The sequence below is a fragment of the Haliotis cracherodii genome, unplaced genomic scaffold (genome assembly GCF_022045235.1).
Source record: "Haliotis cracherodii isolate W230 unplaced genomic scaffold, xgHalCrac1.p SCAF_5, whole genome shotgun sequence".
NCBI classification, from domain to species: Eukaryota; Metazoa; Mollusca; class Gastropoda; order Lepetellida; family Haliotidae; genus Haliotis; species Haliotis cracherodii.
Window position 1 is genome coordinate 29,113,090 of NW_027266308.1, and position 17,279 is coordinate 29,130,368.

General features: G+C 43.7%; 1 protein-coding gene across 1 annotated transcript; it reads left to right on the forward strand.

Annotated features, from left to right (window-relative positions):
• Positions 1–12,392: 12,392 nt before the first annotated feature.
• Positions 12,393–16,869, forward strand: LOC139442784 (endoglucanase-like). The gene is made up of 3 exons (XM_071223675.1): positions 12,393–12,484; positions 15,323–15,571; positions 16,552–16,869. Exons 1-3 carry the CDS (start codon positions 12,448–12,450, stop codon positions 16,848–16,850), a joined length of 585 nt encoding a protein of 194 aa, XP_071079776.1. The 5' UTR covers positions 12,393–12,447; the 3' UTR covers positions 16,851–16,869.
• The last annotated feature ends 410 nt before the right edge of the window (positions 16,870–17,279 follow it).

Here is a 17,279-nt window from a genome sequence, read left to right on the forward strand (position 1 = left end):
CTCCTGTTGTTTGTTTTCTTTGGGAGACAGCAATGAAATATGCAACTGAATTAGAGACCAGGATCATCATAAAATGGTGGAATGTTCTTTTTGGAGAAACTTTGAAGGATATATTCTGTAAAACAAGACAATCTAGAACCTGGAATGGATTTTTGTTTGAGCTGTGATATAACTGTAATCTTGTCCAAAGCTTAGTTGTTAAACTCGCCTCAATAAGTCCCAAGCCTATCACGACCATTGAGGGGACCCCAGGAGAGCTCATGGCTTGCATGGCAAATTTTAAAGAAAAAATGGTTCATAGTTGTCGACCCAGATCTAATCTGGAAACAACTCTGAAAAGGACTTTCTTTGTTACAAACTTGTGTTCAGCTATAAAGAATTTTGCGTTCCCTACATGGGAAAGTTCTTAATGCTGCAGTACTTGTAAGCACAAAACAATACTTACAAACACCTTGGAAGAGATAACTGCAAGCTTTTGGGGATGTTTATTCATCAACATATAGCAACATTGACCACCTCCGTGGTCTTGTGGTAGAGCATCTGCCTGAAGTGCAGAATGTCTGTGGTTGGTTCCTGGCTGCATCATAGCACACAGCATAAAAAGATGGTACTTGTTACTCTTCCTGGTGCTCGGCATTAAGGGGCTAAAACAAGGACTGGTCGTCTCTGAGTCCTGGACAGAGTCTCAGTGGGGGGTATTCATGTTAAGCTGCTGCATGGTATCCTTGTGGGCTTGCACTTTTCCATAGGCATTAATTTCACAATCACTCGCAGCATACATGCAGGTCGTAATATGAGCACAATAACCTTGAACGCGTTACACTGCATTTCATCTCACTTCTGGTTGCTAGGCCATCTACAGGGAAAAGGAACTTTTTACCGGGCCTGGCACTCGGCATGAACCGGTTAAAAGGACTCGCTGGCTTGGACGTATACATGTCTTGCTATACAGTTTCAATAACTTTGAAGGGATGTTAAATCTTACTTAACCGCAACATCCATGTTATCTACATGAAAGCAATATGATCTTTTTTACTTTGATAAATGAAGAAATGGGTAAGCTATGGATGCAGTGGGCAATGCAATATTCCAGCTGTTTGAGGGTTTGGATGCTTGGAACAGTCCCTGATTCCTTATGTGTTGCCAGACGTGTGAACAGACAAACTGTTTGTCAGGACCACATTCTTATGTAATGTTTGAATGTAGAAACGTGCTCTGAAATCGTCATACATAATCTGCAGCTCAAAGATCAGAGTCAATCCCACCCTGGCTCTCCCATGTTCATTTATAGCCTGGGAAACAGCAGATGTTTCTCTTATGTGTCTGGTCCAAACTACAGGACCTTGTGTCGCTGCTTGAATATTTCTAGATCAATTACTGTTACGAGTCTCAGAAATGCGCGGTTCTATACACAAGGTCAGACACTCGCCTTGTATCGCTGTTTCCAAAGTAAAATCGCAAATCATGCACAAAAATTGATATCTACCTATGGTTCTCTTGAGCGTTTGGTGTAAGCAGACTGATACGCATTTTGAGAACGTATCTAATAGCCATTGATAACATTTGTGTTACTAAAATAACGATTTCATTGGAATAAAGTGCATGGGCAAAGGATTCCCTTTACATGCTGTTATATGATAGCGAAGGTGTAATGACGTTAAATGTCTGTAAAATTAAGTGCGGGCGTGTAGATCAATATCTGGTGTGTTCACCATGTTGGGTGATACATACACCTCACCTTGGAAGATTACAGTTGATGAACTTGCGTATGATTGCCCTTAATATTGCCCGCCATACCGCCGTAAGAGCTACCCTAATCTTGGCTACGTTTGTAGGTGCTTGGTCTCTGGCGTATACTGTCCGCCCAAGAACAAATATCCTTCCGATGCTCCATTGGGGACTTGCCGTATGCCTTCCCATCGGAGATAATGGGTGACGACCTTGGCACGATGTGGTCTGGCATTGTCATCTTGCAGTTCAAAGTTTTTGCCGATAATTCCAGCGGATGGAACAACGATCGGACGCAAAAGTTCACCAACATATATTACAGCCCCACACCAAGACCCTACCACTCCCATACCCGTCATGGTCAAAAATTGTTGCCCTGCCATACCGCTCGCCGCTGCGTCGCCAACAATGTTTTCTACCATCTGTGAATCGGAGGCAAAACCTTGATTTGTCTGTAAACATGATGTAACGCCTAGCCCTCTCAAATCTTTGCCGCTTATGGTTGGTTAGCTGTGCACAGGGCGGCTTGCTTTCAGGCGGGCTGCAAAGAGCCGGTTTTCAACGGTAGATGTTGAAATTCGCCTTCCTATTATTTGTACAGAATTCTCTTTTGATAACATTAGCAAATTTGAATCTATTGTGTTGTGCAATTAATGTAATAAGACGACCCTGTCTCGGTGTCATCGTTTTAGGCCTGCCACGCCCAGGTCTTATTGCAACCCCACCCGTTTGGCGGTACTTGTCCCACAGTCGGGGCAGTACACTTTGTGATTTGTCAAACATTTGGGCAACTTGGGATATTGACTTCTCCACCTCTGTCGGGGGCGGTCGGGTAGATTAGTTACCGAAGACCCGGGTTCGATTCCCGACATGGGTACAATGTGTGAAGCCCATTTCTGGTGTCCCCCGCCGTGATATTGCTGGAATATTGCCAAAAGCGGCGTAAAACCATACTCACTGACTCACTCCACCTCTGTCGTACCCACAATTCTTTGAGATACTGTCTCGGGGGGCATTTGTAAGGGTGTGCTTAGCCCAAATGCATTAGTGATTTGGGCTTCTGTGTGCACGTGCACCACGCGCTTTTCATGCTTCATGTGAAGCTCATTTCATTCAGATGCAAAGCCACGGCATTGTACACATACACCTCAACGATAGTAACATTCAAATCATTATTTCCCTTTTTTGTGTTGTCAGTAGTATATTACAATGTGATTGATATGATCGATTCATCATATTGCTACCACATTGCTCACCAAGATGAAAGACAATACAAGAATATATTACAAGTGAGTATTTATAACTTCGATGATATGTTCAGTCAGGGTCAATGCTGAAGGAGTGAAAAAATACATCATCATCTCGTACTAGCACCAATCATCGTTCTCATGGGAATTCCAGGTTAACATTGGTCTAAAGGAACACATGCGACCTAAAAGGCGACCTTATAAATCGAGTAGTCACGATGCTCATAATGATAATTAGGGGTTTTCAGGTCCAGACTTTAGCATGAGATTAAGAGAAAGGTACTTCGTCATTGTTTATAGCAACAGGGTATACTTTTTGTAAAATGTATACTTCTTAGGAATGTTCTACCTCGATTACATCATTGCCACAAATCCTGTTTTTTGGCTGCAATCACACCATTTTCAGATTTGCAACAGAAGTCCTCTTCACTGTCAACTACAAAATATATATACAATATGTTGTTCCCGTAATAGCACTAAAAGCATACAGCTCTTCTGTGCGCAAAGGCGTGAAAATCATTCTTACCTGTGTGTGTTAGACTCAACACCCACTAGTGCTCCATTCACTATCACTTGGTTATGTAGTCACACTATTTCGAGTGTTGCGAGCTGTGCACCACCCTCTCCAAGAAGGGGGCACGTGTGGCCCAGTCGTCTATGGCCCCGCGATTCGCTGTGCAGAGTTGCGTCCCTTGGGCACGCCAGAAACCTATGATTGTAGGTTCGAATCCCGGTTCGCCCCGATTATGTTTCTAGGTTTTTCAGCACCATACCCGTGCCCGTGTTAAACGTCTGAGACCTGCATCACTTCGGGCTTTCCTCCCACATTAAGCTGACACGCCGTGATATAACTGGAATACTGTTAAAAGCGGCGTTAAACCCAACTCACTCACTCACTCTCCCGACCACCGTACTGCGCATACACGGATTTGCCGCCTGTTAGGGATCAGCCAGGCATCTCCACGTCAACGGCATGGTCTTCATGTCCTATTCGGATTGCACCACACACTCACGGATACACCACACACTCACGGATACACCACACCACCATACCTCCCGCCTAGGCATCTCTCACATCCCAAGAACTCAGAATCTGCTTTTGTGGATGGATATTATCAATCGGGTGCTTCACCCTCGCAGGAATACGGATCTTCACTGTCCTTCGTGGATATGATTGAGTCTATTTATCACTTCATGCCTACGCTTCAACCCCAAACGGAATAACTTCTTCCGCAAAAAAACTTCTTCCGCCGGAATATGCAGGTTGCCACGCCCCTGTTGCTTCTTAAGACGTCCACCAGACGCTTCCATGGCTGAGTTATACATGCAAAGTCATCAACCAGGCCTAGGATACTCTTCAAAAGCTAAGACATGACGATAGACTTCCCCTCCCAACAGTTAAGAGGATGTTATACCCATAACCCATAACTTCATTCTCAGATTCTCAAGTTCTAAACGACTACTTCCTCAAGTTGGTTAAGAATCCGAATATGAAACTTACCTTACCTGCTAGTCAACTCAAGGATTTTTTAACGGCCAACAGATATTCCAAGGATATAGAAGGATATAGATATCAATTGGTTTGTTGCTGGAATACATCAAGCCATCCTTCCATTGCAAGCCTCTTACGACATTGTCCCGGAAATACTCTCCTCAGAGATCAGGTCGGACCTATCAACAGTTTACTGGACACCATAGCCTGTCTGGATTTCGTCACAGCTTCTTTGGATGCGACAACAACTCTCAGCGCAGATCAGATCCAAAGCAGTTTCCACTTAAGCTAAGAAGATGATGATGACCCAGCCCATAATGGCTCCCAAGATATCTAATGACAAACTTATGAAGATTATTGAAGACGTCAAGCAGGATACGGCTGAACAGTCCCAGGAATCAACTTTACAATTTACAGCCAAGGCTCGTGGATCATCGGTCCCTCCTATGCGTCCAAGAGAACACTCGCAGGACACAACCTACCAGGAAGAAAGAGAAGGGAGAGAAGGAATCATTTCAGTCTCTCTCAGAAATGAGTGAGTGAGTTTGATTTTACGCCGCTTTTAGCAATATTCCAGCAATATCACGGCGGGGGACACCAGAAATGGGCTTCTCTCAGAAATGACCATTCGCAGCACCCTCCTGAATCATTTTCCTCAGACAGACTACAAACGACGCGGATCCAGTCGAAGAGGTTCAGGGGACAGCAGCCGACTCTATCCGCACTCCTCTTACAGTCACATATCCTAATTACCTTTTTTTTGGTCTACGGACCTCGATCTACATCTACCACATTTCAACGTAATGTCGACTCTGGGTAAAATGAGAGTGCATCGTTGTCATACGCCATACAAAAGGAAGCAAATTACGTCCAACCACTGGAGTCTAGATGTCACTTCCCAAGGATACAAGTTGCTCTCCAGGACTCATCCACTCCTTGTATCCCAACTTTTTTTTCTTTTTTTTTTTGGGGGGGGGGTGTGTGTGTTCTTGTAGTTTCTTGCAGGTCAAGGTCATTACAGGTTTGTTCCACATGGTCACTGACTGATGAACATTCACTGTTTCCTAGGGGGCACGGGTGGCCCAGTCGTCTAAGGCGCCACGAATCACTGTGCAGAGTTGCGTCCCTTGGGCATGCCAGAAACCTATGATTGTGGGTTCGAATCCTGATTCGCCCCGATTATGTTTCTAGGTGTGTCAGCACCATACCCATGCTCGTGGGTTTCACCGAAGTGGTAAACGTCTGAGGCCTGCATCACTTCGGGCTTTCCTCCCACATTAAGCTGACACGCCGCGATATGACTGGAATACTGTTAAAAGCGGCGTTAAACCCACTCACCCACTCTCCGGTATTCTTAGTCCCGAAGAAGAACTCCACGGATATGAGTATGATCATCCATTTCAGGGTTCACAAGGATAACGGTTCCCATAATTCTGTTTCCCATCTGCAGCTGGTTTGTCTTCATGGGTACTTTGACAATTTCCTAGCGGCCGATGAAGACAGATCCCAACTACATCAGAACATGATCTACCTTACCTGACTAGAACCTATCTCGTTTCCTGCTTCATCCAAACTGGAAAGGTTGCCAGTGCAGGTACAGTACATTGTTTGATATGCAGTGGATATATGTGTCCTCCGGGAGGATCGTTTTACCAAATCGCTCATGCTGATCAACACGGACCTGGCGCAAATGGTGGATTTAAACCTGATATCTATTTGAGACATGAACTAAAGAGGAAGACGGAAGTTTAGCCTCTGGTTCAACTCCCTTTGAAATCGGACCTTGGACTTTCGTGTTCATTTGACTCTCCACCTTCGTCTCAAAGTCTACTGGTGGACACATCGAGATTCCATAATGTTGGGAATTCCTCTGACCTTCTAACCTCCCGAACGTCATCTCCTTACGGATGCCCCGGACTCGGGCTGGGGAGCTAATATGGACGATTTCCAGATACAGGGATTGTACTCATCCCAGGATAATGTTTAATTAAACGTTATACCCAAATATTAATAGAATGACATCCACTCGAGACATTTCTCTTCATAATACCATTTTTACTTCTAGAAAAATACCCCCCATTCTTAAAATTAACCAGTTAATTGGTAATGATTACAATCTGATATTCCTTTCTGCAGACCAAAGGCCGTATGAGCTATAGAATGACCGTGGGAAAACAATTACAAAAACAGTCTAATCATCTCTTGATGTGACTTGATATAAACCTCAGACAGCAATGATCGTTTATACCTGATCATACAAATGTCCAGATCAGTTATTGTGGTTCTCTTTTTGACTCATTTACGCTTCTGTCGAAACGGTATTATTGACGGAATTAAAATATTGAACATGCCATCATTTTCTGTGTATTCTTTAAGGGAAAACGTAATCTTCCAAATGACATTTATTTTTCCATGATATACTAGGAATGCTATTTTAGGGAACACTCGAATTTATTCAGAAATGATATGTAAAGAAATAACGTTGTGGAATCTTTATAGTAGATAAAAGCAACAAAACCGTTTCGATATCCATAAGAAATTTCAAATGCCAAATGTAGAGTCGATTGTACGATTCCGACAATATGTGAGCATGTGTTTATGAATTACTGTCAAATAGTGGTGATACCAGGTGTTCGCTAAGTGAATATCTGGTCCCTGCACCATTAGTATCAATGTAGGCATGGCATCTTTTGGGCATACTACATATCAAACGCCGGATTGTAACCTGTGGTATATTTCGCCATTCGTCTCGTAAGGCCGGGCCATTGCTCTTGCAAATTCTGGGGACGCTGAGGTCGGTTGCGAACCCTTCGGCCTAGAACATCCCAAAGGTGTCCAATTTGTGACATGTCTGGAGATTTCGCAGGCCAAACCAATGTTGTGACACCTTGCTCCCTCAGACTGTCGATTGCAAAGCGAGCTCTGTGAGGACGTGCGTTCCCATCCTGGAACTAGTTCTGTTTATTTGTTTGTTTGTTGTTTAACGCCGCACTCAGTAATATTCCAGCTATATGACGGCGGTCAGTAAATAATCAAGTCTGGACCAGACAATCCAGTGATTGACATTATCGATCCTCGCAATTTGGATATGATGACAGGTATCAACCAAGTCATCGAGTCTAACAACCCGATCCCGTTAGTTTTATTACAAGTATAGTCGCCTTTTACGGCAAGCATATGTTGCTGGAGATCTATTATAACCCAGATCTTCACGGGTCTTCTGTCATGTACAGAAGATTTGTTTCTTTGAACACGAGTGGCGGTCGGGAAGCCTAGTGGTTAAAGCGTTCGCTTGTCACTCCGACGACCAGGGTTCGATTCCACACACGGATACAGTGTGTGAAGTCTATTTCTATCAGCGGCGTAAAACCAATTTCACTCACTCTTTGTACCTCGCTATATGGCTGAAATAATGCCGATGCGACGTTAAATTATAACTCACTCACTCACTCTTTGTACCCGATCAATGCACCATGTGGTTGTGAGGTTTATTGGTACATACCAGTAACCCGGATGTGTTAATGTAGAAGGCATGCTACACATGGGCAATGTGCAAAGTTCGAGCGGTTTACTATCGCCGTTCAGTAACTGTGTCTCATGCAAAAAAGATGTCCATTTCACTCTTGTAGATGAAATAACACCTCGAGTGAAACAATGTTGTTAGGCATACGTTGTCGAAAAAACAGGGGATGCTTAATTAATTTCCAGGTATATCTTATCTGACAAAGTGTCACATGAGCTAAAAGTGCATTTCTTATCTCTCAACAGTGGTGTATACTTATTTCTAACCTCCACATATCTCTGAAACGAAACTGGATCATCATCGGTCCTGTGAACAGATAAGAGACTATTTGTTTCGCTAAAAAAATATTCAAACCAGACCTGCTTGGATTTTTTTGATAAATGATTTCAAGATTTTTATACTGCTTAGCATTACAGACACTGTCAGTAAATACTGAGATTGCTTTATCAATATTTGAAATTATCAATTCTACAAAAAGGAGCTGAACATGTCCAAAGTATCATCAGAAAGTCAGTTGTCCCCCAAAAATCCAGTTTGGTTACACCCCATACATAACGGTAGTCACAAGGTTCACGTGCATCATGAGAATCGGCAGGTGAGTTGCCACGTGACTACAAGGACCATACAAGCAGAAGAGGGCGGAATCTGACCTTGGTACTATGTCAAAGCGCCGTCTTAATGAATGTCAAGTCACCAATTTCCGAATCAGTACCACAACGGCCATTATTAATATGCAAATTACAGCTGAGCAAAATTAATATATTCATTTACATTAATCCTATCTCATTTGCTGCGTCATTATATACTGAACCGCAAAGAAACGTCACCATGGATAGATATATGAGAAACCTTATTCGTCAAAACACTGTAAACATACTTTGAGACATATAAAAAAGATGAAACTTTGCAAAACTGATCATCAAGGTTGAAATTAAAGGGTCAACTGTTCTTAAAGTGAAACACAACACTAGTCTCTGAGAAAATGGCATCACAAGTCAGCATCTCATGTGTCCGCCATGTGCATTGATGACTGCCGTGCAACGTCGATACATGGAAGGGATGAGGTGGTTGATAAAGGCCATAGGCACTTGAGCCCACACTCTGAGGAACGCCTGACGCAGTTGTCGGCCTTGGGTCGGACGTCATTCAGCCTTCTTTGAAACTCATCCAACAGGTGCTCAATTGGATTTAAATCCACTGACTGAGGGCAAGCCACTGCATGGTTCTGACGACATTCTGCTGGAGGAAGTCTCTTGTTGCTCTCGCAGTGTGGGCACGGGCGTTATCATGCTGAAACTCGTGTTTGCGGCGACGTGCCAAATGAGGTATGGCGTGTGGTCTCAAGACTTGATCAATGTACTGAGCTGCTGTGACACCATTGCCTCTCCCTGGACCGGTGTTCTGGAAGACCACAGGGCCGACACTCTGTGCAAGACCAATTCCACCCCATACCTTGATGCTCGGACCCCCCTCCGAGTCTCTCAGTCTCTCTCAACAACACAAGCATGCATCCGAATAACGTTTCCCACGGCGTCGCCAGACTCTCTCTCGCTCTGCCATCTGCTGTTGAGGTACAGTAACGGTTCTCGTCTGAGAAGAGGACTCTACTCCACTGCTGGTGGCGTCAATGCTGGTACTGTTTTGCCCACTGAAGACGGTTCCGGCGATGACGTGGTGTCAGAATGGGTCCTCGGTGTAGCCTGTGACAGTGGAGGTGTCTGCTCGTCAATCGTCGACACACGGTGTCCGCACTAATGTGGTGTGTCCGCAGCAGTAACAAAGCGATCTTAGAAATGCTGCCGCACAATCTGACGATCCTGACGTCGGTTGGTGACCCTTGATCTTCCACTACGTGGTCGGTCATCTGTGGTGTTGGTGGTCTGGTAGCGTTGCTGGAGCCTTTATATGGTCCTTACGTGGACTTGAAATGCATTGGCTACCTGCCTGGCGTTTTTTTTCCAGCTTGGCATGTGGTTGCCATTCAAAAAAGAATGAACGTTATTCGATCTGGGTGGATTTTTATAGGGCAAGAAATGGGGGAACGCATGTGCATTTCAATGTGCATTTCAATGATGCGTTTGGGCGATCGTTTTTATTGTCATCTACTTTGTTTATTTATCATCAAATTTCATTTTTCCTGACAAGGTAATGTTAAATTTGAGAAACTTTGACAAAAATTACTCAGATATTTTAATGACTACTTTTCATGCAATGTTACTTCTGGTGACGTTTCTTTTGCGGTCCAGTATAGTAGTGTTATCTTTGTACATTCACTAACGGTTTGATTGACATTCTAGAAGTTGATAACGGTGTAAGAACCTACAAGAAACGTCGGTATATGTAATAAACCAGAAGTTGTTGTCCATAAAGTGGTACGTTTTTCTTATTTGTATATAGCTGGAATATTGCTGAGTGCGGCGTTAAACAACAAACAACAAACGTAATCAGCATTCACCTGATGAAGGAACAAGAAATAGCTTTGAAAGGTTGTGAGGGGCACGGGTGGCCCAGTCGTATAACGCGCCGCGATTCGCTGGACAGAGTTGCGTCCCTTGGGCACGCCAGAAACCTATGATCGTGGATTCGAATCCCGGTTTTGGGGTTTGTCAGCACCATACCCGTGCTCGTGGGTTTCACCGAAGTGGTAAACGTCTGAGACCTGCATCACTTCGGGCTTTCCTCCCACATTAAGCTGACACGCCGTGATATAACTTGAATACTGTTAAACTCAAGTCACTCACTCACTCACTGAAAGTTCGTGACAAGTTGCTATCCATACAAAATGTCATGTATTTATGTTCTTCCAACTGCAGATTTGATGAATTTTAATTATATACGTGCATATTTTAAACAGATATATTTAACTGTCATGTGAAGAAAGGTATTGTTTCATACCGTATACACATGTACCCGTGTACATGTGTGTGTTTGTTTTAATCCGTTTATAATAACTGTACCTAAGATAAGACTTAAATATACTACCTCTGCCCAATTGTACAGATTAAAACAACAAAATGGTCAAATACACAGCTAACCTCTTTCTTCTTTTTATGTAAATACTGAACCATTATTGTTTGACTTATTTTTTATAAGCGATAAGCCTCAGGACAGTGTTCGTTGCAGATTCATGATAAATAAAACTAAGTAGAGGAATTAAATGCTGATTAATGTATCAACACTAACAACAAGGTACTATATAACCAATCACATCAATTAGATATTTTGAAGATAAATTAAATTGAAGTTTAAAACCATAAATGTTGTTCAAACAAGCCAGATCTTAATCCGAGTAGATATGTTAAATTAAATACATATGACTGTATAAAGTTTGTTTATTTTTTACAGATCAATGCAATTAAAACATTAAACTAAGAAAAATGTGTCAATGTATATCAATGCCTTTATTTTTATCCCATCACATTGAAAAGTATGAAACCAGATGTCGGCAAGTCACAGTATCACATCATGGCAAATATTCAGCGAGCAGAGTATCTTACTCCAAGACAGGCGGTCTGCAAGTGTTCCATGGAGCTTACCCATACCGGCTCAACGTACGACGTCAGAACGCAACATACTGAAAGTGTGTGCATTCACTGAGCAAAAGGTCGGTGCTTCACTGTTGGCGATTTAATCATAACGGCATTAGAACACAACCATCAACCGAGTCAGAAGAGGTGCTACGTCTCCTCAGCAGCCTGAGACAAAGTGTGCAGGCAGGTGCAACACCCATCCAGCAGCTGTATGAAGATGCGCTATACTAAGTGTCTGGGGGCACGGGTCTGAGGCGCCGCTATTCGCTGTGCAGAGTTGCGTTCCTTGGGCACGCCAGAAACCTATGACGTTGACGGTACACATGCCTTGCAAAACCTGTAATCGACCGAAATCTGGACGGCAGTCGCCATGTTCTTTTGGAACAGGATGTCGATTTCGTAACGCGATTTTGATTGGGCTATGTATTCTCCAAAATAGAAACTCCGAATTCCAGCCAAGTTCGGCAAGGTGGAAACTGGACTATTATAATCAGTTAACTCACTTGCCTCGAGAAGACTGGTTATTTCGTTACAAGGTGTATTTGGTACAGGTGTCAAAACATTACTGTTTTGGGCCTAATTTTGCAGTGTTTCGGCGATTGTTTTCAGGCTAGTAACGTTTTGTTAACGTTTGTAATTTGTTCGTCAAATGCATTCTTTCTTTTGCACGGCAGTTTATATGTTCCCGCCCAACTGCTTATTAACTAAATAGACTCTACAGCAGGAATTCGGTTAAACACTGACTATCGATAATGTTCCTATCAGGGATCCAGTATCCAAATATAGCATCTATTTTTGGAATGCCCATTGGTGCCAAGGCCATAGACGCTTGGCATATTTATTAAATCACGGATCATGCATGAGAGATAAGAACTTTTCGGTCACATAAGTAGTGATTTTGAACAAGGGACAATCATTCGAGCCATCATGAAGACAGCAGTTAGTATTCTCTTGTTGTTCGCCGGTAAGTGGCTTCAACTCTCACGAGCGGTTGTTTACTATATTGTTAATAGGTGAGGTGAGGTGAAATTGGGTTTAACGTCGCGTCCAAGATTATTGCACTTATATAGCGACGTGCAGGTACGTGTGTGTGTTTGTGTGGCTGCTTGTACTAGTCCGGACTGATGCCGATTTATAGTGCTAGCCCACTGAGATACCATGCCGCAGTTTAACATGAATACCCCACTCAGACACAGTATACTGACTCCGAGCCGACCAGTCCTTGTTTTAGCCCCTTAATGCCGAGCGCCAGACAGGGTAACAACAAGTACCATCTTTTTACGTCTTTTGGTATGACGCGGCCGGGGATCGAACCCCGAACCTTCCGCTCTCCGGGCGGACGCTCTACCACTAGACCACGGAGGCGGTCATATTGTTAATAGGATGTTCCATGTGTGTTTCTAAGGTTTGTTTGCTTGTTTGTTTGTTGTTTAATGCCGCAGTCAGCAATATTCCAGCTATATGACGGCGGTCTGTACATAATCGAGTCTGGACCAGACAATCCAGTGATTGACATCATGAGCATCGAACCACGCAATTGGGACACGACGACATGCATCATCCAAGTCAGCGAGTCTGATCACTGTTTCCTAGGATGTGATGGGTGTCACAATAGGTTACAACATAATTGCGTAGATCGACCCTCATAAAGTCAATCACTGGATTGCCTGGTTCAGACTCGATCACTCCGTCGGCATATAGCTGGACTATTTCTCAGTGCGGCGTTAAACACAAAATCAAATAATAAGCCCCAAGTACCATATGCCTTAGGGCCGACTCTTGGCAACGGGACACCAGAAACTGGCTTCCAATACTTTATGTGCAGAATCAAACTGGGGTCTTTGGTATGACGGACTAAAGGTTAAAGCACCGGGCTACCCTATACCCGTTTACTCCTCTTAAGCCAAAGTTTGTCATATACCACAAAACTGCGTCAAAATAGTGTATCATCTACCATTCAAACAAGAAGGGCCGTGCACTTCTTTAACGGAACCATGAACGTGAGGCAAATCACATCATCCCAAAACCTCACCATATGGGTTCTTGAACAGTATTCCAGTTATATCACATCTTCTCGAGGCAAGAGAGTCAACTGACTTTAAAAGTCCAGTTTCCACCCTTGCCGAACTGATATTATGGAGTTACATTTTGGCTGGATTAACGAGTCATTGCATAGTCCAATCACAATCGCGCAACGAAATCGAAATCTGGTTCGTAAACTGTCATGCAGATTTCGGTCGATTGCAGGATTTGTAAAGCATGTGCACCGCCAACCCGTTGTTAACAGATATTTTCCAAATCTTTTCATGTTTTTAATGAAGGTGCTCACGTGATTTGATGCACTTTGCGATGTAAGACCCGTTTTATCACAAAATAGATATTGATCATCGATCAGATCGTCTTGACTGGGCGCCGCCATGTTGTTTGCAGCAAATGCAAGGGATACGAGAGGTGGCATCTGATTGGTCCATATGAGAGGCATAGAAGGGACACAGGTAATGCTACGATCGTGCCCAGGGATTCAAGCCGAGTTCGGCAAGGGTGGAAACTGGACTTTTTATTGTCTTAACTCTCTTGCCTCGGGAAGATGGTTATATCACGGCATGTCAGTTTGATGTGGGGAGAAAGCCCGAAATGATGCAGGACTGATACGTCTTCCACTTTGATGAAACCCACGAGCACGGCTATTAGGCTGATAACTTGATTCATAATCAGGGCGAATCTGGCATTCAATCTACAATCATTCTTATAGGCATAAGGGACCCAAGTCTGTACCGGGTTGAACATATGATGTTTCTTGGCTTCTCCTTTGAGAGAAACAACATGCGTCTTGAAGCACTTTCCGAAAAATAAATCTGATCTAAAACAATACCGCCCCAAAAATATAAAATGGCCGACCCCAAACGGCTAACTAATGTCGGTCGGGCAATAACAGTGTGTGCTGATAGAAACATACCCGTTTGTTTCAGGTCGCCCTGGTGTGTCTGGTGTACTGAGACGGCGTTCACCCAGTCATTCTTTCATAATTTTATATTTTTATGTTCACATGGACTGAATATTTGATCTGTGAAAAACGGAGACACTTCGTTTTAACAGAATCTCTTAAAGTGAGCGAGAGTATGTTGGGTATAACGCCGCTTTTAACGTTATTCGAGTTATATCACGGAGTGCTAGCTTAATGTGGAAGGAATGCCGGAAGTGATACTTTGGTGAAACCCACAACAGACATGCCTAGAAACATAATAGGGGCGAACCGGTATTCGACTCCACAATCATAGATTTCTGGCGAGTCAAAGGGACGCCACTCTGCACTGACCAACTCGTGTTATTCCGGGACAAGCCGAATAGCGACTCGTGCCCCTCTCGTGGCCTTTTTTGCAACCGGGTTCCGTCTTAGCGCAAACGGGCATACCTAAAACAATTGTCAACTTGTTGCGCAAAGGTTCACATATATTTCCCCATATATTATTTATAGTTCAGATGCAATTTATAGCACATCAGGACATGCGGAATTATACAGTATGATTGACTGTGTCTTGGGTATATTTTTCGATGCAAGACATATGTAAAAACAGAACTTATTTCTGTGGGATTCTTTGACGAAGAACTTGAAATCATACGCGCATTCTGATTGGTTTGTCGGATTTTCGCACATAACATTCATGGATAGGGGGACGAGTCTTCTTGCAGGTTACGGAAAGGGGCGAGTGGTGACGAATGTGCAGCGCCTTTGGCGACTGGGCAACCTGTGCCTTAGAATGTCTTACGAATGCACTATAGACACTTCTTACATTTTGAACAGCTTCGGCCTGGGCAAACCAGAAGTGTCAGCTGCACAATGGCATTAGGACGTATAACGGCAAGCACTGCGCATCCACTACTCGTTACAACGACGGCCACAAGGGGGCGTGTGGGTGTGGACAAAATGACACACCTTTCACATGGAACAACAACCAGTATGTTGCCGCAGCCAATCAGAAGCTGTTCAGTAATTCCGGAAGTACATGGTGTGGAGACAGCTGCGGCAAGTGTGTGAAGCTGACGACAACTGGTGAGTCAACTGAGTATGGGGTCCAGAGGGTCTTTCCACAAAGCGACCGTAGCGCTAAGGTAGCTCGCACACTTTAACATAGACTAACGACTGTCGTAGCGCTACGATCGCTTCGTGGAACTGGACCCAGGACGTGTGTGATAGGGGTGCACGTCCTGACATCTATGACTTTATTACGTCTGTATCATTTATTATACGCATGTCACAAGTAACTGTGAGCATTGGTTTTCTGAAAACTGAAAATGAATCCAAAATAGTTAACAAGATGGGATTTACATGTTTAACAGTCTCCTCACCACATTCATAACCATTGTGAAGTCAGACATGGGAAAATTTCCAATTCAAAAAGCTGTACATCTCTTTTAGGAACGAAACGTACAAAAACTGCAAATGCTCGGCAGAAAATATTACATGAAAACCGATTCATATTCATGTCTTATTGTATTTTAGTCTACTTATGTGGTATCCATTTATAGCTTAATTTAATCCCCCGGGCCACACGTCCTCAATAATCCAGAGTATGATATCTTCATTCTGTTGTGTAAAATACTCTGAACCCATTCACTTCAATAGATACATTTCGGTGTCATGGCACCACATCCATGTCTCTTTATCAACTTCGCACAGAATTTCTTTCGCTGATAAGTGTTTTTTGATTGGACGGCTGTCCTAGCGCCCGCAATTTTGTATGACTCAAAACGTAGCTATGGTGGCGAATGGGTCCAGGGTATTTATCATGATATAGTGAATATATAATGCACTGGATTATCGAGGATGAGGTCCACAAAGTTCCCAGCGCCAGGAGAGACGTACGTTTGTTTGAACTGAATGGTTACATACCTGTAGCACTAGGAACGCTTTGTGGTTGGGCAATATGAGTTGGGCAATATCGCGAGTCATAATATGATAGATAAGAAGCATGTTTCCCTTTGGGTTATGATTATAAATACTCCAGGCTGACATTCTATTATTTGACATAGGCGGTTCGATCCCTGGCGCCGGGACTGGTGCTCATGCAGGACAGAGCCACGTGTTTATGATCACCAACGACTGCCCCGATGTTGCCCCCAATCTGGAATGGTGTGCTCAGAAGGGAGCCCCGGGAAGCGGCCACGGTAACACTCACGGCTATGAAGTACATTTTGATCTGGAAAACAGTGGCAACCAAATCTCTAAGTTGGGTTGGGACAACCCCGAGGTTACCTGGGAATGGTCCAGTTGCCATGGTTCCAATACCCCAACAGACCAGATGTGGCACACATGTGAATGTTCTCACTAAAATGAATCTTTGGTTGTCATTGGCTTGTTTTCATTTATGTCCGAATATAAAGTGATATGAAGGACAGCAACCGAAACTGAAAATGCACATCTTGCAATATGTAATAAACTTTTTTGTGTGTGCTGAATGTGTCGGCACATTTCAATGTAAAGAGTGAGTGAGGTTTAACGCCGTTTTAACAATATTCCAGTTACTTTACCGCGTGTCAACTTGAGGTGGGAGGAAATCCCGAGGTGATGCAGGTCTTAGGCGTTTACAACGAACACGGGTATGGTACATAGTCGGGGCGAACAGGGCTTCGAACCCAGGATCCTAGGTTCCTGGCCTCCCCAGGGAACGCAACTCGGCACAGAGAATTGCGGTGGCGCTTTAAACGACTTGGCCACCCCTGCTCCCTCAATGCAAAGACGTGGCTAGAATAATGTCTAT